Source organism: Pipistrellus kuhlii, unplaced genomic scaffold, assembly GCF_014108245.1.
Source record: "Pipistrellus kuhlii isolate mPipKuh1 unplaced genomic scaffold, mPipKuh1.p scaffold_m20_p_8, whole genome shotgun sequence".
NCBI classification, from domain to species: Eukaryota; Metazoa; Chordata; class Mammalia; order Chiroptera; family Vespertilionidae; genus Pipistrellus; species Pipistrellus kuhlii.
In genome coordinates this window covers 36,475,485-36,498,138 of record NW_023425584.1, presented here as the reverse complement: position 1 = coordinate 36,498,138, position 22,654 = coordinate 36,475,485, and the positions used below count along the sequence as shown (strand labels likewise).

The 22,654-nt window shown below is 39.5% G+C and overlaps 1 protein-coding gene across 1 annotated transcript in view; it reads right to left on the bottom strand.

Annotated features, from left to right (window-relative positions):
* Positions 1–359: 359 nt before the first annotated feature.
* The window catches only part of FAT4 (FAT atypical cadherin 4), a 144,577-nt gene continuing 122,282 nt past the window's right edge, over positions 360–22,654 (bottom strand). The window contains exons 11-17 of the mRNA XM_036423774.2: positions 18,501–18,808; positions 17,278–17,363; positions 16,266–16,445; positions 12,493–12,617; positions 10,432–10,649; positions 5,654–5,915; positions 360–3,563 (exon numbers count right to left, since the gene is read on the bottom strand). Of these exons, the coding sequence (XP_036279667.1) occupies positions 1,579–3,563; positions 5,654–5,915; positions 10,432–10,649; positions 12,493–12,617; positions 16,266–16,445; positions 17,278–17,363; positions 18,501–18,808 (3,164 nt within the window). The 3' untranslated portion in view covers positions 360–1,578. The remainder of the gene's footprint in view (positions 3,564–5,653; positions 5,916–10,431; positions 10,650–12,492; positions 12,618–16,265; positions 16,446–17,277; positions 17,364–18,500; positions 18,809–22,654) is intronic.

Below are 22,654 nucleotides of genomic sequence, written 5' to 3'. Positions count from 1 at the left end.
AAGCCTGGTCCAAAGCTGGCCTTCAGTGAACATACTCTGCTGGGAACGTCCAAACATTTATGGCCAGAATGCTTACACCAAGTTCACCACCAAGTTAGTCCCCTAAGACCCAGGCTAGTCGAGACGCATTATGCTCTTGGGAAGTCCAAGGACTCTGACAGGTAGGAATGCACTAAGTCAGCCTTAAAATATCTGTTCTGGCAACTACCCACACACGTGTTTTTTTTGAAAGAAAATGAAGTTACCCATTTGCATGGCTCAACTTGCCACGCCCTATGGACAAGCAGAAACTATTTTCAGATGGGTGAAGAAAAGAATGCCTAGAGGTGAAAGTTTAACATTACACTATGAATGCAACATATTTTAAATAAATATTTTAATTCTATTGTTGGCATTTTACAAGTAGAAAGCATACAGTATGTTACAAATATCAAAAATGTGAAAAATATGAACGTTACATAAGTAACAAATGTAAAAAAAGTATTTTCTTACCTTCCCAGAAAGTAAGAAAACTATTCAGCATAAGAAAATATCAGTATCAAAAACACAGCTTAGGTGTAAAAAAAAAAAACAACCCAAAAACACAAAACACGTTTTTACAAGGTATTAAAAAATGATCTACAAAATGACAGAAAGCAAGAAGTGATGAAATTTGACTCTATATAAATTATAAAAACTGGGTACTTGGGGTAAATGCTAACTGGTTGAAAAGTATGTCCAATCATAGGCTTTGCTTAGGTCAAATCTTTAAAAATTTAAAAGCATAGAACATTTTTTTTAATAAATAACTTTCAAAAGTGTCTCTGAGAGGCGCGGCTGGGCCTTATTCCACGGCAGCAGGCGGCAGGGTTCTGGGACAACATGCAATCACTTTGCTCCTTAGCGGACGCCTCATGAAAATACGAGCACCCCTGTTTTACACAGAAAAGATTCAGAAGTTTTAACTCAATTTCCGTAAGAAAGTTCTAAAGTGCTGAACACCATGTGACTTCATTTTAGTACCCAAGGTCATATACAAGGTATTCCAAACCCTCAGACGTTCTCGATAAGCATCGAATAGGGAGACTATGATCCTGAAAAGTGTTAATACTTAGTCTTTCGTTCAAGGGGTATGAGGAGGGCTCTTGGCTACAAAGCTACAAGGATTGGTTGAACCTCAGGGGTCTGGCAATGCAAAAACATAACAATAGCAACACAACGGCAACAATACACAACCCCACCGTGACAGCGACAGGTTCATGTCTGCAATGGCCATGGGAGTCATGTTCAAAGTCACACCGCGGGGCCTTGGTCAAAAGTAAGAAAGAAAACCCTTCCGAATGCTGCGCCCCTATCACGAGTCACACCACACGCAGCATGCATGCAGGACCATAAACTCCACGGAGCGCGTTTACATGAATAGAGAGAGAGCTGTTCCGAGCCGGTTTCAGCAGCATTGTGGTTATTATTTTTCAGTCTCCCTCCAGCACCTGTCAGTCCTTCCTGGCCGGCTTTGCAAACACGACCCGCCCTGCCCTGAGGGCCTCTGGGCCACCCCTTGTGTCTCTGTCTTTGTGTCCTGCCCCCCTCACCGGTCGCTCACACATACTGTTCTGCTTCCCCGTCTTTGGGGACAGGCTGACTCGTCCCGCTTTTGCCGTCCTCGCTGGCCGCTGCCTTTTCTGGGAGAGATGCCAGGTCTTTAAACACGTCCACATAGTGCCCGAAGCCGGGGCCCCAGTTCAAGAGGTTGTCCCAGTTGAAATTCCCTGCCTGCTGCCCCAGCTTCAGGGGCAGGGTGCTGTCGGCGGCCGCCGCGGGGGCCTGCGCGCCCACGGGCGCCCCCTCGGCCCTGCGGCCGTGGCCGTGGTGATGGTACCTCCTGGGCTTCAGCCTGGCGCCGTAGTTGTCCTCGTCGTCGGCATCCGACTCGTTGACCTGGGACAACTTGGGCATCCTGGACGTGTAGACCATCGGCTTCTCCCGGTCGTACTCCATCTCCGAGCAGGTGAAGGACTCGTGCGAGTCGCTGTCGGAGGACGACTCCGGGGCCGGGATGCCGTCGGCGGGGTTCCGGGTCCGGGACAGCGGCCTGCGGCAGTCCTCCTCGGAGGAGGAGCGGCCGTGGTCCGCGCTGCAGATGCTCGGGTTCCTGGGGCGCGGGGTGTTGAGCCTCTCCACCTCCTCGATGGACAGTCCCACGGGCGGGGAGGACTCCAGCGGCATCTGGCCCATGGGCTGCTGCTGCTGCTGCTGCTGCTGCTGCTTCAGGCGGCTCCCGGGCCTGGAGCCGTGCGGGGGGGCCAGGGCCTGGGGGCTCTTGCTCCTCCTCCCCAGCCGCGTGGGGTAGTTGAAAAGGCCCGGCTGGCAGGCGTCCCCGTGCATCTCGGCCACGGTGCCGTCCCGATCGCGCACCCCCGGGGGCAGGTGCAGCTCGCGGGCCGGGCTGCTGCGGTGGTAGAAGGTGGAGGACTTGGAGAAGGGCGCGGGGCTGTGGCGGGACAGGGGGTTGGGCGTGGGGCAGGCCGAGTGGCTCAGGGAGCTGGTCCGCAGGCCCGGGCCGCCGTAGGCGGGCTGGTAGGTGAGGCTGCTGGCGCCCAGGGGCAGCGGGGACTGGCGCGCGAAGCCCAGCGGGCTGTGCCGCTGGATGGCGAACTTGGGCGTGTGGCTGCGGAACTGCTTGTAGTGCTGGACGATGTCGGCGTCCGAGGGCGCGATGCTGCTGGCGTTGTCGATGTCGTAGTGCTCCAGCATCATCTCCTGCTCCGGGGAGGCCAGCGGGGCGCTGGGCAGGGTCTCGCTGGCGGCGGCGGCCGCGCTGTGGTTGTGGGGGAGGTCGGTCTCGTCGTAGATGAGGTAGGGGTTCTCCCGCTCGATGATGTCCGGCTTGGGGTTCCCCTCGGGCTGCTTCCTCACCGTCATGTCGTCCCCGTAAGGGGGGATGTTGTCCGGGTCGTCGAAGGCCACGTTCTCGCTCCCCTTTTTCTTCTTCTTCTTCTTCTTCTCCTTGGGAGGCTGCTGCTTCTTCTCGTCCTTGGGGGGCTTGGTGGCCCTCTTGCCCCGGCACTGGTTGCAGAGGATGAGGCTGAGGACCAGGAGGGCCAGCACGGTGGCGCAGCTCCCCACGATGGCGGGCACGGCCCACAGCGGCAGGGAGAGCTCCTCCGGGCCCGGGCCCAGCACACAGACGTGCCCTCCTCCTCCTCCTCCTCCGGGGCTGCCGGCCTGGCACACGCGCCCCTGCGGGCACACGACGCCCAGGCAAGCCACCACCGTCTCGCAGGTGCTGCCCGTGTGCGACTCCGGGCAGCTGCAGGTGAAGCCCGCGTGCAGGCCCGGCTCGCAGCTGCCCCCGTTCTGGCACGGGTGCGAGGCGCAGTCCCCCGGGGGCACGCACTTGTAGGCGTACCACTGGTTGATGCACAGCAGGTCGCCCCAGCAGGGGTTGCTGGCGCAGATGTTGGGCCCCCGGCAGCCGATCTTCACCGAGGGGTCCGTCTTGGAGATGGAGGCCAAGCTGTGCTTCCCGCTGAAAGGCAGGCTCTCGCCCCCGTACAGCACGGAGGAGATGCAGCCGTCGAAACCTGCGGGGAGAAGGAGCCGTGGGGGCATTTTTTTTTTTTTTTTTTTTTTTTTTTTTTTTTTTTTTGAGAAAAACCAAAGGCTGATGGGATCTGGTCTAGAGAAGCTTCACAGTCAGGTCACGGGCGCTTAGAGAGAACCGTCTAGGAGCCACCAGTCCGGTTCCAGGGCAATACATCCGTGCATGTGACACGCTACCTTCTTAGCAAGACTTCCACCAGAACATGGGGGTGGGTCGCTCAGACCCCACTCTTCCCGAACATTTATGGGTGACCCGGGTGGGCTGGATTGGCTTTTTCTCCTTCTTTTTATTTATCTGGTTATCTATTTGTTTTATTTTTGTAGTCTATAGGCCAAGAACTGCAAGTGCAGAAATAACATGTATTTGAACAAATACTTATAAAGAACACGAAATAGGCCAATGGATCCCATCATTAGATCGTGCATTCTCAATGGAGGTGATATTGCTTCCAAGGAGTTGAGAAAAGAAAAAGAAAAAAAAAAAAAGGAAGCAAGAGAAATGCCTTGTGGATCTTGAAAGGGCGGATATAGAGTATCTACAATGGCTCCTTCAAAGGCAAAGATTTTTTTTTTTTTTAAGAAGTTGAGAAAACGTTGCTAGACTAGAGTGTGCCAATCTTGCTAATGCTCCTATTAGCCCAAGACTCTGTTTTGTCACTAACAAAATGCCTGATTTACAGTGATTTGTTTTTCTGAAACACCCGAAATAATTAACATTCCTATTCTCAAACAGGCTAAATATAAATGACTTATGGCCTGGACTTGGATATTGATGCCCTAACTCCGTGACTCTCTCATGCATTTTTCAATCTTCCTCTTACTGATGCATCATTCCATCCCAGTGACCTTTCCATCCCTGATCCACTCTTTTTCCATGAGCTGCAACATCTCCTGCATTTGCTCCTGCTCTCTCTGTTTTCTTTCTAGGCTCTCATTCAATCACATCCATGCTCAGTACTTCAATTATCTGCTGGACACTGATAGCTCCTAATATGGCTTTTCAGGGGAAGTCCACTCCTCATTCTATCCCATCTTCCAAAAGGTCTTTCTCAAAGGTGCTCCATACCCACAATGTCCCCAACCAAGTCTTGATGTTTCTCAAAGGCCTGCTTCTTTTTATACTCTTCTGCACCTGCCTTTCTCAGTGGAACTAGCCTTCTTCTAGTGGAAAAGTCAGAAACTTCCTTGAATTTTACCAAAATCATCAATGATTTGGTTGACTTAAATTTTCAAAAATACATTTTCCCTACCCACTTTACAACTCCTCTCCACTACTCTAGTGAAAGCTCAAGTCACTGCAATGTTTCCCCAGCTAATTTATGCAAGGTCACTGGTGTCCTCCTGCAATGCATTTTCCCTGGCAGAGCCTGGAAGATCGTTAACATCACGGGACACTTCTAAGACTACTTTTTTAGCAACTTCCCGCTATTCTGAGAATAAGACCAAAACTACACTTCATCCTTTTACCTGTGACATCAGTCCCCAAGGTGCTGGGTTCTGTGATCTTGAATTACTCTCCTTTTTTTTAAGTTTTTATCAAAATAATTCAATCTTTTATATTCTCCTGTCCTCATCTTCATAGTTCAGATTTAAGTACATATGCCAATTTTCCAGGAAAGCTTCTCTTTCTCCTTTTTTTGGGCAATCTCTTCAAATTCTATATTCTCTCTTCACATCATTTGTTATAGCTTAAAATGATATATTTACTTATTATTTGATTAATGTTTGTCTCCCTTACCGGACCTTGTATTTTACAAAGAAAATGGCTATTTATTAAGTCCACCATCACACTCCCAGTGGCCAATATAGGGTTCACAAGTGAGTAAGTGAATGAATGTATAAATAAATGCTTGGTGGACAAGGAAACATCAACACACCATGGGCTGAACTATGACTTGGTAGAATCAATGTAAATGTCTAAGTTAAGTGATGGCCAATAATTCATTATAAACTTTCCAAGGATAATTATGACATTCTTAGAATATGCATAATAGATATTACCAGAAATCCAACTTCTTTCAGAGAAACAGCTTTACCTTGCCTTGTGATGGGACTCAGCATGAGCATTTACCTGTTTGAGCATCTCGATGAGCTTGATTGGGTGGAATTCCTCCAAGGGATATAGTGAGCACATCGAGGCCACCGAAATTCTGGGTAGGGTGGGCAATATCTCTGTTGTATATCCTGTCGATGGACAGTACTGTGGCTGTTCCATTTTTTCCGATTAGAAAAGTATGCCAGTGGCCATCAGCTACATACACTTCAGGAATATTTCTCTCCACTTTCCCAGCAATTCCTGCATCTGATGTAAAATGGACTTTGCCATTCTTAATCTATAAACATATTAAGACAATGTATAATTAAACTCCAATATACTTGAATAAAAACAAAATAAAATATTAAAATATTGGTTGGTTCAAAGCAGCTAGAAGAGCTGAAGAGACTGAATATATTAGAGTATACTTACTTATCAACCTCTATGATTTTTAGGTAGCATATATCTTCACAGTTGATAGTTTCAATAGTTTTTAAGGTATTATTTATTTTTACTTAATTATTTCAGATGCAGACAATTATCTTTCAGAATACAATTGAGATAATAATGGGATGAATGGCCCTTTTAAGATAAGTAAATTAATTTTTTTAATGATTTCCTAATTTTTAAAAAAAAATGTTTTTATTGATTTTAGAGAGAGAAAGCAAAAGGTAGAGAGAGAAAGAGAAACATCAATGTGTTGTAGAAACCTCAGTTGATTGCCTCCTGCACATGCCCCCTACCAGGGATTGAACCAAAAACCTGAGTATGTGCCCTAACAGAGAATCAAATGGGTGACCTTTTTGTGCTTGGACGATGCTCAATCAATTGAGCCATCCTGGAAGAGCATGATTTTCTATCATTTAATGGCAATGGTGAGTGTAAATAAAATTGGTCAGTTTAGTACATGGCCAACAATGACAAAAAAATATTGAAACTACTTGCAAAATAAATCAATACTTAGATAAAAATGAAGAATAGTTGGAAAAATAAAGACAAAAATAAATTGTTTCACCTATGACACACTGGAATCTTAGAAAGAAATCATGTCTAGTATTTACATCAGTTATTGAGATTAAAAAGAACTATGATGAATAAATGTTAAGTTCTTGATAATGAGGTGTCTGGGCAAGTCTTCACTTTGGCTCTCTTCCAATCTATCTAAGGGATATTCGGTTTCTGTGACTTCGCCCAGTAGAACATTGGGTAACAGGATGCTCCTACTCCCATTTCCAACCAAGTTCCCAGTATTCCGAGTAGACACTTTGGGAAATAAAATAATTTATGAGGCAGATGAACATTTGGTTCAGAGAGCATCATCCCATCAAACTCCCAGACAGAGCTGGGGCCAGCGGGAGGATGAAGTGACACCATGTCTCACATGACAGGCATGAAAGGATGGATCAGTTTATGTTGTCGCTCAGATCAAATGCCGTTTCTCCACGCAACAAACACATCTGGTGGAACGAAAAGTCAGTACATCTGTACTGTGGAAAATACTCCTCGCACATTTACATATGTTATTCATATTGTGATATTTTATTAAAGCAGTCTCTCTAGATAATAATATATTTCAGTCCCAAACTCAGATAGAAAAAAGGAGTTGTGGTTAAATGACAATAACATTTCATCAAATGGGCAACGTCTCATGGCATGCGGTAAAAACAGCCACCCGTCTTTGGTTGTAGCCAGAGTCCTTTCTGGAAATAGGCCTTGGGAAGAGCCTTCTGGCAGCTCTGTGTCTCTCGCCTGATGGATCACAACCCGTCATCCCTTTATCTGAAGAGAGGCTCTGTGGATATACCACAGCGTGGATTCACTAAGAACAGTACACTGTCTTAATGTTTTCCTTTTCCCTAATAATACTCTACCAACAAACTCCTGTATTCTTTTTAACTTCCAAACATCCTGCTAACACTTTGCTTTGTCCATTTATTTATTTTTTAATCAACAGACCTCTGAATCCCTCTTCCCAAGTCTGTACACTATACCTAGCCTCACTCAGAAACAAAACAAACCAAAAAGCTCTGCACCAAACCACAGAACTGATTTGGAGTAGGAAGTCCATCATCTGTTATTACAGAGCTCCAACACCGAGAGGCACAATACGCCCTGACAGATGGGAGGTTTGGGGAACACTTCATAGTGTCAACGCGCTACACACAAGAGGACTTTCCTTCTGCTTTTCTGGCTGAGATGTCCTCACCCTCATTTCTTTTTTATCCAAACAGACTCTAATGGTATATTCGCATCTCTTCCCGCATTGCTATTGTTACCTACCATGGACCCTCTCTTCCACAGCCGTTTACAATCCCGTCCTTTTCCATTTTCACAGAGTGAGTGTGTGTGTGTGTGTGTGTGTGTGTGTGTGTGTGTGTGTGAGAGAGAGAGAGAGAGAGAGAGGGAGAGAGAGAGAGAGAGAGAGAGAGAGGTGGGGGTTGATTTAGAATATGCAAAAAGGAAGAAGGAAACTGTCAGAAAGAGAGCCAAAGGAAGGAGAGAAGAAAACCAGGGGCCGAGGCCACTGATAAGCTGGCTGATAATTCAGTCATCTGAACTGGCTCCCAGGCTGCACAGGCACATGGGATTCCTGTCATCCAAACGGGCGGCGGCATGCCTGCTCCCAACAGTCACCCTCTTCCTGTCTGCTGACTTCTCCTTTTTCACCGGTTCTGGTTGTTATTGTTTTTCAATGTACTTACTTTACCTGCCAAAGCCCCTTTCATCTCTGAAAAGATGCTTTTCAAAATCTCATACAAAAGAAATGTGCCTTTTGGTCTCGTTAGTCATTATTTTTATCCGTTTGCACTGACTTTGCCCTTCTCTTTCGAAGCGCTCCCTACCCAGGGCACCCAGTCTGGAGAAGCAGCCTGCGGCCGGGCTGTGGGAAATGCAAGGTTTTATGGGGACAAAAATGGGTCCTGACATTCAGCCTCTTCCTCAAGGAAGAGGAAAGTCTGCCTCTGGTGTCTTCAACCACGTTGCATTTTGATGGTCTTGGCTTAAGGAGCTACTGCACAGAAATGTTTGACCTGTCATCTCAGTGGCACAGGACTTGGAAGCAGCTTAACAGATAATGTTCAGACCTCCATGTCAGGCCTCTCAACGCAGAGGAAACATTTCCTATAGACAGGCAGGCCTACTTCTCTCTCTACTTCTTTACTTTCTTGGCTTTTAATACACTTTCCAAAGAAAAGGATAAACGCCAACTAATGACATTATACAATGACTCGCCTGCTTTGTTTTGTCGCTGCTCTGTTAATTCAGGAACTGGCTCTTTGTTTCCATAGTGGAGGGAAAGTTACAGGCCGAGGACGTTCCCTAGGCCTGGGTTAGGGCAGTTTCTCACGCTGGCACTACTGACATTTCAACTGAATGATTCTTTTTTGTGGGGTGCTGGGTTGTGCACTGTAGGATGTGTAGGGATATACCATCCCCCCAAACCATAACAATCAAACGTGTCTCCAGACATTGCCAAGTGTCCATACAGGGTAACATCACCCCCAGATGGGAATGACCAGACTAGGGGATTACAATGTGAGAATTTTTAAAAGATTTTTTTTGGTTTGTTTTTTTACTTCTTATTAAAGATGTATACATGGAACATAACAACCAGAGTTGGCTTGGATAAAGAGAAATTTTGAGAATGAAGAGGCTGAAGTTTAAAGGTGAACATCTGTTTTTACTTTTAGTATTATATGTGAATTAAACCTAGCACTTTTCTATGCATTTTGGCTTTATTAGCTAAGCTTTTAGTAATTTTCAAAATATTGCTTTATAGGTAGAATCAATTTAGGAAATTTGGGGTTATTTACTTAAAGAATTTACCAAAATTCATATAAAATTATGAGTAGCATTATAATATACAAAGTAATGTAGAAAGCAGACAATATAACTAAACTGAAGAAAATTATTATCTAAGAGATGTCTTATTTGTAGGATAGAAAGCAGAATGATCATTTTAGGAATAAAGAATTCTGGTTTGATGGAGAATACATGCCTAATGAAATTATTCACAAGTGCAGTGTCTCATTTACAGTCAGGGAAAAAAATAAGAAATGATGTAAAAGCCTAATGATAAATCAATCCACTGTTTTCATGAAATACGATGTTTAAAAATATTTATTTAGAGATTATTTGAAGAATTTAGCTATAATTTTACTTATAATAATCCCAAAGATACTTAATTTCACAGGATTTACCTGGATGTAAGTTAAAAATATGCTCCAGAGTAAAGCCAGATAATTTCAAATGTTTGTCTTTATTCCAGTCCTGTCCTTAAATGTACGGAGTGGGACAAACATAGGTTTATAGTTGTGAGTACATAAAACACAGTTTATTCTTGAACCATTACTTATTAACCATTGTTCTTATTTTCCAGGAGAACAATTGTAAACCTACTTTTGCCCCACCCCGTACACATACCATTGTTTTAAATAATTCTTGGAGAAAAGTATTTTTCCTTTTCAAAGACACATTATCCTTTTGTTTTACTTGGTTTAAAAGTAGGGGGAAAAGCAACATAAAATTTTATTAGACAACACAGATCACAACAAATTCTTTCCCTGCTGGCCCTACCTAGCAGTGGTCTCTACTCTAAACCAAGACAAAAGTGTTTAGAAACCAAACCACGCAGACCTTTGTCACTCTGGCCAATGCCAGGGGAATGGCTAAGAGAGATGATATTGAACTAGTGCCCAGCATCACTCGGAACTCTAATGGGCACAGAGGACAGAAATTGTGGGAGAAGTGATTTAAACCATGACACAGCAGGCGGTCTAATCAAATGAAGTCACCATTAGCTTTTATCCTACCTTCACTGTAGTATAATTGCTGCTTTCTTGGATATGGATTAAAATGCCATTCTCGCTTCTTGTCCTGAACTTTACTTCCAGACTGTTCACACCAAAAGGCTCCACCGTGGCCCCTCGGATGCTCTGTCTTAACAGATACTCCCGCTTCTCATTCTGGCTCATGTGGTAGTCCAAGCGCCCTTTGCCTTCCAATGACAGGGCAGTGTCAGGAGTGACAGCTGCAAGCCAATAAAGAAAGGGACAAATAAATGCACCCCCATTTCCTAGAGAGTGTTTACAGGTGACAAAACATTATAAAAAGGGACAATAAAAATATTAAGTGTTTAGAATTAATGCCTCCCAATTCCCCTACTGAAAAAATAATTGCCACATCAGAATTATTGTAGGAGTTGATTTCAAATATTTCAATCCATTTCAGAACCATGCAATATAAAACATTTTATGATACACACAAATCATTTGGGAAATTTTCATTAAATATTTGATACTTGATATAAATTACAAATAGCTAAAGAGATAGCCACCTGTTAAGATTTAGAGGAAACACAGTGAATCATTATTTATTTATAATGGTTCACTGTGTTCCCAAAATTCATAAATGAATATATATTTTCATAGTTAAAATGATTTACAATCTTTAAAGTCTCTAGCAATTAGAAATTTGAAGAAAAATATGCAATCACATATTTTTATTTGTAACTAACTTTATGATTACTAATAACCATACAGAATTTAATTTATCATAAATTAATTACAACTTATCATAATCTGATAAAGTTTTCACATACTGAAGTATGATAGTTTGTAATAGCACCATAGCTAAAGGAAAAACAACAAATGAGCACAAAAGGGCTTCAGCATTAAATGCTACACTTCAAAAAGGCAAATTTTATAATATGTAAATTACATTTTTTAAAGCAAGATATTTCTAAAACCAATGACTCATTTCATATTCAGATATAACTGAGTTCCTACTTATTAAATACTCATGACTTTAAAAAATATGTGTCAAAGTCCTTTTTCTATGTTGTGATTTTCTCCTAAATAATTGAACACAATTATACCTTTCTACTAACATATTTTTATTATAGTGTCCTTAATTTAATCATGAATTTCTATTCATTCTCATAATAGAACCAAATGACTCTTTTAAAAAGTAGTCAGTTAAATGCAGTGATTTCAGTACTAACCACTTATTTGAAAATGAAGCAATTTTTATAAAAGAGATCTCATTAGGGTTGGATAGTTAGTGGATGTACAGCTTGAAATTAGAAAAAGCCACAGTGTAATGATGGCTTGAACATCATTAAAATCTTTTGTAACATTAGGGTTGTTTAGAAACAAATCACTAATAAAAGGATTTAAAACCAATTTTAATAATTGAAAGTTAAAATTCAAGTGTCACTTTAATTGTAATAGATTATAATGCATTGTATGTTTTGAGTCCTGTGTTCAGTGATTTATCATTTACATTTTTCTACCAAATAAAAAATATTCACCAGAGAAATATTGCCAAAAGGCAGATAATATGAAGTCCCTGGCCTTGGAGATTGCCTAGCTTTCCTAAAGGTAAACCAAACATAAGTGACATAATTTTAAAATAGAGCCCTAACCAGTTTGGCTCAGTGGATAGAGCGCCAACCTGCAGATTGGCGGGTCCCAGGTTCGATTCTGGTCAAGGGCACATGCCCAGGTTGTGGGCTCAATCCGCAGTGTAGGGCTTACAGGAATCAGCCCATCAATGATTCTCTCTCATCATTGATGTTTCTATCTCTCTCTCCCTCTCCCTTCCTCTCTGAAATCAATGGGAAATATATATATATATATATATATATATAGTAAAGAAAACTAATGAAATATTTAGTAAGTGATTTTAAAAGGATGTCACTCTTCCTCAAGTTAAAAATATAAATTTTAAAATGTCACTATATTCACAATGATTGCCCATTTAATATTTTCAATATTTAGAATGAAAGCATAATTTAGTTCCTTATTTAGAAGCATGTATCTATATCGTCGTAGTTACTGTAATTCGCAGTGAAAGGTGAGACGCTTGCATACATTTTTCACAGTATTTGCCGGTCAGCCCCTCTCTGCAGTGACACTGCTGCCATGACCAGTAATCCGTGCACGTGCTGCCGTGCTGGCAGGGGCTGCGAGTACATGCGCCTTCCAGTCTGGGGCATCTGAAACCAAGTCACAACAGAGACTCAGAAAACACAAGACATGGTGGGGGGAAATGTGTTAAAATTAAACACAAAGGTTTGTTAACCTGCTTCGTTTTGTGCATTCAACTCTTTGAAACTCAAATGACAACAACATTGGTAACATCTAATCAAACTGTGACAAATGACCCGCCTCATTCATAAAGAAGATTAAACAGAGTAACACTTTACATGGTAAAGAAAACGAGGTGATAATTTTTTTTTTCTTTAAGTTAATTCTAAATGGAGCAAGTCATGTTGGCCCAATAACCACTGTAGTTAAAGTAATCTCAGGTCTAAGTATTTATTTGAAAGCACTTCTCCTCCATTAGACAACTCATGCAACTAATGTTTCTCAAATGTCTTCTGTATGGCAAACACTATCCCAAGCATGGACATAACATGATGAAAAAACCCATGTGCTCATGGAATATTTGCTTTTCCTGTGGGGGAAACGGGCAAAAAAGCAAATATAGACAAATGTTCAAAGAAGGAGGTTTTATGGAAACGGTGGTTCTGTGAAAAGAGGTTCTATGAGACCGAGAATGGGTACAGGGAGTTTTGGGGGTTACTGGGTCTCTAGATTAGGCAGTGAAGGAAGGACCCATCTCTTACAAAGACCTAACCAAAGTGAGAGAGCAAAGTAAATCTGGTAGGAGATTATTCTGGGCAGAGGAAACAGTAGGTGAGAAAGCCCTGTCATGTGTGAGGAACATCAAGGGGCCCCAACATCATTAGATCATAGAGAACAAGGAGAAGTGTAAATCGATGAGGAGATAAGGGGGAGGCCTGGCCGTGAATGACTGGTACATCAGGGTAAGAAACTGTCTTGTTTTTAAAATATCATTCTGGTTGCTGGTAGATTACATGTGCCATGTGTCAGAGAGAGGGGCCAAAGGTAAGTCTAAAAGTTTTGGCTGAGCCAGTGGGTGGAGTGAGATATTCCTCCCTGAGAGAGGAAATCTGTGAGAAGAGGAGGTTGGGAGGAGTCAGGAAGGAGGGCCAGAAGTTCAGTTTTAAACTTAAGTTTGTGATATTTGTTAGAAACACACATGGGAAGTTGAGTAGGGTGTTGGATATGAGGGTCTGAAGTTCAGAGGACAGGCCAAGTTGATAATAACTATTTAAGGGTCATGAGCTTTAGGGATAGTAGTTAAAACCAAGGACTAGAAAAAGTGACTTCAAGAATTGAAAATAGATACAAACTAGAGGATATTAAGCAGGATAAAAGAATTATAGTAGGAAACCAGGAGTTTGTGCACAAACTGATAAGCTACTTTTAGGGAGACAGAGTGATGGACTGTTCCTAACAGTGCGGACATTCAAATAAGATGAGAATTGACCACTCATTTTAGCAAAAGAAGTGAATAATCGCTTTTTATAAAGATAGAACAATTTTTCAAAGAAAAGACAGAGAATTAAAGTGGTGGGGAAAAGAGGAAAATGGGATTAATAAAGGTGTGTTTTTTTTTAAATAAAATAGGTGAAATAACGCAGGAAGTGAGATGAGAAAAAGACAGTTGAGTGCTGGAGCACTGTTTTTTGGAAGGCAGCTATGCTCACCACTATACCACCAACGCGGACTGGAGCACTGTTTTTTGGAAAGTTTGCAGGATGTAGGCTCTTGCTTGGTCTATGTGGGAGAAGGAAGAGTTCATTCATGACAGGTTACAAGGTCAGCTACAGGACACATGGGCAGATGTGGAGGAATGAGCTTTGAGGCATTTTCATTCGACTGTAAAATGTTCTGAACTTTGGAAGCAAATTCATTAGCTGAGAAAAAGATGCAGGGGATGGTTGGAGGTCTGTGGAAAGAGGAGGCTATGATCTAGTCATGAAGAGAGTGTGAAAATTATTTAACTAGGGGAATATAATAAACTGCCAGGCTATATTACGTCCACACTAGAGGTTAGTAAACATGAACTTAAACAGACTACAAACTCATCAGGAGCTCCAGGCCAGGTGCTACCTCATGATTTAACTCACTAGCTGGTTGACTTGGGGCAAGATGTTACAAGTCTAAGCAGCTCAGTTACTTCACCTGTAAAATGAAACTATATCTACCTCACAAAATGATTGTAAACATGGAAAGAACTGATAGTGTAAAATGCTAAGAATACTATCTGGTACATAGAAGATATCAATGAATGTTGGCGTTTGTAGACACCAGATAAATCTGAAAATTAAAAACTAAAGTAAATCCTCAAATTTGGAAGCTTTGACATAATCCATCTTTAAGTCTCTTTATTCTAACTTACCCAAAGAAAATGACACCCATCATATAAAAAATAAGATATGTTTAGAAATAAAACTCAACTTAAGTATAAGATATAATTATGTTTCCAGTGAAGCTCCAGACTTAAATTTAGAAACTTTTATGACAGAGTGATGAAAATTAGATAAAATTCTCATTGAAAGAGAATTCAATTTCAATTTATAAATTTTCTGAGAAGTCATAAAACATATAGATCACATGAAGCATGATTTGAGGGAAAATCAACACTAGACTATTCCTTATAAAAAGGCATATATAGAGGCAACATATTATGTACCACTCTAACCTTTGGGGAAAGCAATTTGGCAATACCTGTGACATATCTCTATGTTTTAACCAAAACAGATGTTCACAACGTATTTAATATTTCTGCCCAGCCAACATGGCTCAGTGGTTGAGGGTCCACCTATGGATCAGGAGGTCACAGTTGTAGGCTCCCTATTGGGGTGTGTGTGTAGGAGGCAGCCAATCAATGATTCTCTCTCATCATTGATGTTTCTGTCTCTGTCTTCCTCCCCTTCCTCTCAAATCAATAAAAATATTTTTTAAATTTCAATATTTCCAAAAATATCTGCAAGATCATGAAGATACAAAAGAATTCACACCCAACTATTTAAAAATGGTTGGCAATGAGAACTCTGTATTTTCCTGACTGTGTGATTAATCATAATGCAATAGTACAATTTCATAATAAAACAATGATGACATAAGGAAAAATAAAAGCAAATGCAGGTTGCATTAAAATACTTAAGTTATAAACATGAGGAAGTATTCACAGCTTTGTCTTTGAAATTTTCTTTTTAGATATCTCAAGTAAATAATGTGAGCAAAGAATTTTGTAAGTACATATTAATCACAGGGCTGTTAATATATAAATAAAACTGGAAACAATTGAAGCGTACAACCACAGTTAAAATAGGGCACATCCCTATTATGGAATAGTCCTGAGCATAACAATTACCTAAGCATGTCTGCGTGTAGTTAGTTTATAGGCTACTTTATGTTTTTCTGAACATACATTATTGCTATCCTCTACATCACAATGTGCCAGGTTCCTCTCTACAAGATTTACCTACTTTACCATAACTCTGTAAGATAGGGAATATACACATATGCATGCATGTTTTGTTTTGTTTTCCCCTTAGGCTTCAGAAAATAAGAATTAACTTTCTAATTAAATATTATAGTCCATTCCAAACAAAATTTCACAATTACGAATAAATATTTAAAACTCAAAACAATGTGAAACATTTGGTACTTTTAGGGCTTTGGCACAGCAGTTTTATAATTTGATGGTCAATTAGCATACACTTTTTGCATTTTCTTTAAAAGGGTAAGATGTAAAATTGCCATACTGGTCTAGGATGCCTTGAGCAGCCAGAGCTTGGCTGGGTTCCAGAGGCCTTCCGTTCACTGCAAACTCCATGATGCACCCAATGAAATCATGGCTTTCCACGTGCCCTCTCCTCTGAAGAACTGGGTCTAGGGATCTGATACCTCCAACCGTGACTCGATTTGGCTGAACGTCAAGAGTCCTCCATAAGAAAGAAAAGTATATTAGTACCAACATGATAGATTTTTTAGCAGGTTTCATTTAAAAAAGTGTGAAGATAACTTTTCCTGGCATGTGTTATAGGATGGTAAATTTGAGTGGAAAACATCACCGATGTGTCAATGTCCACCAGACAGATACCTACCAGGATTATTTAAAGTCTGAATAATAATAAAACTTATGGAAATGGTATTTGCAGAGAGTCAAGTGGGATGTATATAACAATGTTGAATTAGCAAGGAACACACTCTCAGAAAGAATATAAAATGCATTAGGAGTAGTGATTTCCCTTCACTACAGAGATGATAAGGAATGTTAATAAGTTGAATACTGCAATGGATTATGTAACACTGTTTATTTTTCTTTTTGTTACTATTTCTACTAAAGTTACTTATGTTTTAGATCGGGTAATGATGTGTTCCAGTTTGAAGTGCTATTGATAAATACCCATCGGTACTTGTCACATACAACGTTCAGAGAGAGCGTCTAGAAGGGGTGGAGCCATTATCCTAGCCTTGCGGGACCCAAGTCACATGCAACTATTTCCCAGAGATTCTCAGAGTCTAGACTATGTCCATCTTTTCTTTTTGTAACTGTATTCTCATCCCGACCGCTTCATCTCACATCTTCTTTTTAAAAACAAATGTTGTACACCACTTATTAACTTTTTATTTTGCAGCACAGGAATCTCTTTGGAGAGGATGAAAGACCTTAAATTTTGATGTAATACTTTGCATAATAAAATTACTTTCAATTGTGTCATTTCCTTTTTAATGCCAAGTAATGGTAAAGATCAGACTAATAGCTGTACTTACCAGTCATCTGAGATGGCCACGTTGCTGACAGTGCAGTATCCTGGTTCTTGGTTCTCAGAACAGGAGTCCACAGTTAAGGAAGCTGCCTATAGAGCAAGAGAAGGAAACGTTCATAATGAATACTAACATTATAGCAAATATTTACACTTCCAATTCTATGTCAAGACTTATTTTTAATGTCCCATCTAGCTAACTCTTTCAATAATTAATAACTTTCTAATGTTCTATGAAATTGAGTGTTATTAATCTCAAAGGCAGCATTAAGTTTTCATGATATAATTTATATTACTTATGTAGACTATTTAATTTATTTCTCAAAAACAAACAAACAAACAAAAAACACCACAATATAACAAAACGTTAACACATCTCTCTCTCTGCATATACGATGCAAAGTATCCGACAATTCCAGAGATCCCTAAAGCAATAATAAACTCGGGAGTATCACTGGATATTTATGAATGTCTCATATAGAAAAAAAAATATAAAATATGGTATCATATTTTAGTCAGACTTAATGTTTTATATATATATATATATATATATAATTATTTATTTTTTATTTATTTTTTTCCGAAAAGCTTAGTGATACAACTCAAATCAAAAATACCTGAGGGAAAGTTTTATTTGAATAGTAGCTCATGAAATTTAATCTTCTGAGTTAAATGAACCTTCTTTATTATTGAATTTTTCTACCAATACTGCAATAAACTGAGAAGTTTCTGTCCTGTGGATGAAATGATTCAAGCTGAGAAGTTAATGATTTTGCCAGTTTTCAACAAAGCCCTTCTGAACTGTAGAAAATAGATTAAAAATCCAGTAGGGGCCTTGATTTGGGTGTTTTCTGAAACGGAGGCATTTTCCTGCTGACTGAAGTCACACAAGAGTTTCTTTTCCCCCCATTTAGTATTATTCAAAACCTGATGACTATGGCTACATACCACAAACAAACTGAAAGAATCCCTTTGGGCATACCTCAAAGTACCTTTTTTCCTTTTATCTCTCTCTTGCTCCCACACCCTTGTGTGACACAATCCAATGTTCATGAAGTTGAAAGGGACCTTGGAGGTCAAGAGGCAAAATCATCCACTCCACATAAGAGTCCACTGACAACACCTTAGCTATCGAGTTGTCTTACCTATGCTCTAAGAATTGGGATGGGGCGCTACCTACTATCCCCTATCAGAGTAACTGTCCACATCAGGAAGTCATCAGTGCCTTACCATTCCCGCTCTCCTGGCAATCACGGTGTGAAAATGTCCATCTGACACCTTCTTCATGGTGGTGAGTTTATATGTTCCGCTGCCTAAATTGTAAGAGAATCTTAGTCTCTCTTCAGCAATTTCAAGGGCCAAAAACTCAGCCCGGTCTCCTGTCTGGTTGTCATAGTTGTAAAGCAATAAAGCATGACTTTTAATCGTCGCAAATTTGACATAAATATAGTTGTTATTGGGGTCCAAGCTGGGAAATTCCATGTAAGATAACTCCTCAAATCCGTAACTATTCAACTCGCAGTGTTTTCCAAACACACCTGGAGACAGAAAAAAAAAAAAAAGAAAAATCGACACACCAAATTCCGGTGACATGTTATTCAATAGCTTTGATTAAAATACAAAAATTAGTCATACTTACAACATTTTTTTCTTATTCTCCAAAGAATACTATCTAAACCAAATTGAAATAGAATGAATCAATGATCTTTAAAACATAGAACAGAGATGATAAAGTGGTTTAAATGCATTTCTTTGGTCAATGAGGGAACATATTTAGGTATGCCCCATTTCTAAAAATTAGAATTAGTGGAATGAAGTATGTCCAAAAAGATTTCTTTCCTGGAAAGCTTTCAAAATGAGTTGGTCAACCTTTTTAAAGTTTCATATGTTGCAGTTTTCAAACAAGGTACTTTCTTCACAATATATAATTCTTTCTTTCTCCTAGTTCATAAATTCTTAAAAACAACTTTAATTCAATTGAGCATGGCAAATTTTGTATTGAGTAAAAAATAAAATAAAATAAAATAAAAATCAGTCCCTGTACCTGTGGTATTTTTAAGGGTCGCAAATTACAGAAGGGAACCTCTGCTTTTAGGGAAATTAACTGTCCTAGTTTTTATTTCTTGTTTCATACCCACTCTGGGCATGATTTATACCAGGCTCCTTGGAAATAGTTTTCTGTTTTTTTCCCCAAATCAAGCATTCCCATTTGTTTGTGCTGGTTCTTTTTCAAACTTGAAAAATGAGTTTTATTGACGTTACAAGGCTATGCCAAAATTCTTTTCCCACAAATATTAGTAGACTGTAGCAAATGATTGGAAAATTAACCCATGCCAATGCATCGTGACTTATTAACTTGCAGAGGTTTCATGCCTTCATTTTGGCTGCACATCTCTTATAAATGTGTTACATTTAGAGAAAGGGAATTGTTCAACCAGAAGGAACCAATGCCATCATTTTACAGAATATTTAAAAATCGTCCAAGGTCACAGAGCCATGGGAGTCAGAGCCAACACTGAAGGCCAGATCTCCTGATTGTCTAGTTGTTTAGCGCTACCACATTTTATATCCAAATGTTCTTTAAATCAAAACAGCTTAGTAGCTTCTATAAAAGCATGTGTCTACTATCTTTTCTTCTTCTTCTTTTTTAAAAATATATTTAATATATTTTATTGATTTTTTGCAGAGAGGAGGAGAGAGGGATAGAAAGTTAGAAACATCAATGAGAGAGAATCATTGATCAGCTGCCTCTTGCACACCCCCTACTGGGGATGTGCCCACAACCAAGGTATATGCCCTTGACCGGAATCGAACCAGGGACCTTTCAGTCCACAGGCCACTGAGCCAAACTGGTTTCAGCTCTACTATCTTTTCTTTTTCTGTAATCACACTCATTGTAAATGAGTAGAAATATAAAGAATTTATTTTTATTGTTAACTGAAGTTTAAAAAGGGAAAGGAATATTTGAGTTGCATATTATAAATAATAAATATTACATGTGGTATACATTTATTTATATTATAAATATATTATATCTATCATATATATTTATATTTTATGTTGTATCTATAATTTATACTCACATACAATAAGATTTTACAATTTATTTATATTAAACATTTATGTGACATATAGCTTATATATGCAGAATGAGTAGCCAAAGTTAAAGAAAAAGCAAAGATAAAGCATACAAATTAAATAGATTATTGCAAAAATCTTCACTATGTATTTCCTCAGGTCTCTTCTGATTAAATCTATGAAAATGTGCTTAAATTGTACATTCACATATGTAGAAAGTATACAGATCTCAGAAACATTCTACATTTTAACTAAAATCAATACTGTATATTAAAACATAAAAATATTTCTTTATGGAATATATATTTTTTCTTTTTAAGGAGTTTTGATGTAGTTTCTAGAGAAAAGTAAATTTCCAGTTTGAAAATATAAAATTTGAAAGTTGAGGATTTTAAAACTGCCTTCCATCTGAAATGCCACAAAATAAACTTACACAAAAGTCAAGAGCAATTATTAAAATTGCTCTAATAAGGGACTTTTTCTTGTGTGTGTATGTATATGAAGTTACACATATACAATTATACAGGCTCTCTTTATAAAAGTTTTAAGCATTTTTTAAAAAACATATTTATTGATTTCAGAGAGGAAGGGAGAGGGAGAGAAAGATAGAAACATTGATGATAAGATAGAATCATTGATTGGCTGCCTCCTGCACGTCCCACACTTGGGATTGAGCCTGCAACCTGGGCATGTGCCCTTGGCCGGAACTGAATTCCGGACTCTTCAGTCTGTAGGCCGATACTCTATCCACTGAGCCAAACTGGCTAGGGCAACTCTTAGCATTTTATGTCTTTTTTCTAAAATATAAATCTAAAAAAAAAAAAAAAAAAAAAAAAGAAATCCAAACAAAATTTTCACTGTTGAAAAGGTAAACAGTGCAAATTTTTTTTTTCCAACTTTGAAATTACGGTCAAGATGTTGTTTTATAGGATGCATGTGTAACAATCCCCAGCATTCCATCTGCCATTTTTATTTGTATGTTTCACCCACATTCAATATGAAAATGAAAATGCTTTTCCTTTCAATTCTTTCTGTCTGTAATCATGTATTACTGTTTCAAGGTTTCGTTGTTTTGTTTTGTAAGTCCTGTTATTGTCTGACAATATTTAAGTCTAAATAATTTTTTTTCTTTGCCACTGTTAGGAGCAAGGAGAGAAATTTGTACTGCCAGCCACATATGTTCCATCTCTCTTTTAATTTATGTGGTCACACTAGTCACCTTTCCCTGGGGAGCTCTAAAAGGGTGAGGACCCAAAAAACTTCCACCCAATAGGCAGTGACTGTTGTATTAGCTACACTGCAGCAACCGTTTGTTCTGCTTTCCTATCAATTACCTTAAATCCTCATATTTGTGATTGGGATGCAAAGAAATTTTTAAAAATGTAAACAACCTTTGTTCAGTCACTTGAAATCATTTTTCCACTTTCCACTCCAATCCCCTTATCTTTTATTCCAAAACTTAAGTTAAACCATGCAATCTGAATGTGATTATGAGCAGAAGACAGCACCCGTTAAGGATTATAAGATATCACTGAGAGAAAGAAATTGTAGATCTAAAGTTGTGGTTATTTTGACCTTGATCTACCTTTCCCTGTATCATGAGCATTGTTTGTGAGCATCTCACATACATTTTAAAAAGGAGGATACTATGAATGTCATGCTGGACTGAAAATAAAAATTTCTAGCCTCTGTAGCCTCTAGAGTCATAATAATTCTACCAATTATTATGTAGTAATTTTGTTTTGATATTTTAAAAAACATTTTTTATTGATTTTTTTACAGAGAAGAAGGGAGAGGGATAGAGAGTTAGAAACATCGATGAGAGAGAAACATTGATCAGCTGCCTCCTGCACAATTCCTACTGGGGATGTGCCCACAGTCAAGGTGCATGCACTTGATCCTAATCCAACCTGGCACCTTTCAGTCCATACATAGGTCGACACTCTACCCTCTGAGCCAAACTGGTTAGGACTGATTTTGTGGGTTTGTTTTTTTTTACTTTAGACAAAACCCTCAGTGTCTGGGACTCAGAACCATTGCTAAAATGCCTGGCTCACAATAAGGTATTTTCATATCTTGTATTTCTTTATCATTCATTGATGTGCTGTATAAAAACTAGAAGGAGTCCTGGACTTATGTGAAAACCAATTAGCAATATATTCCACTGGCTACTAGAAACCTGAGTTTATTTTTAAGTTCTATTCTGTACTATACATTAGAATTTATTTTTTAGGTCCACAGTAATATGTCCAAAGAAAGACCAGAAAATATCCTTCTCCTCTTTTGCTTATAGAGGGTCTCTAATT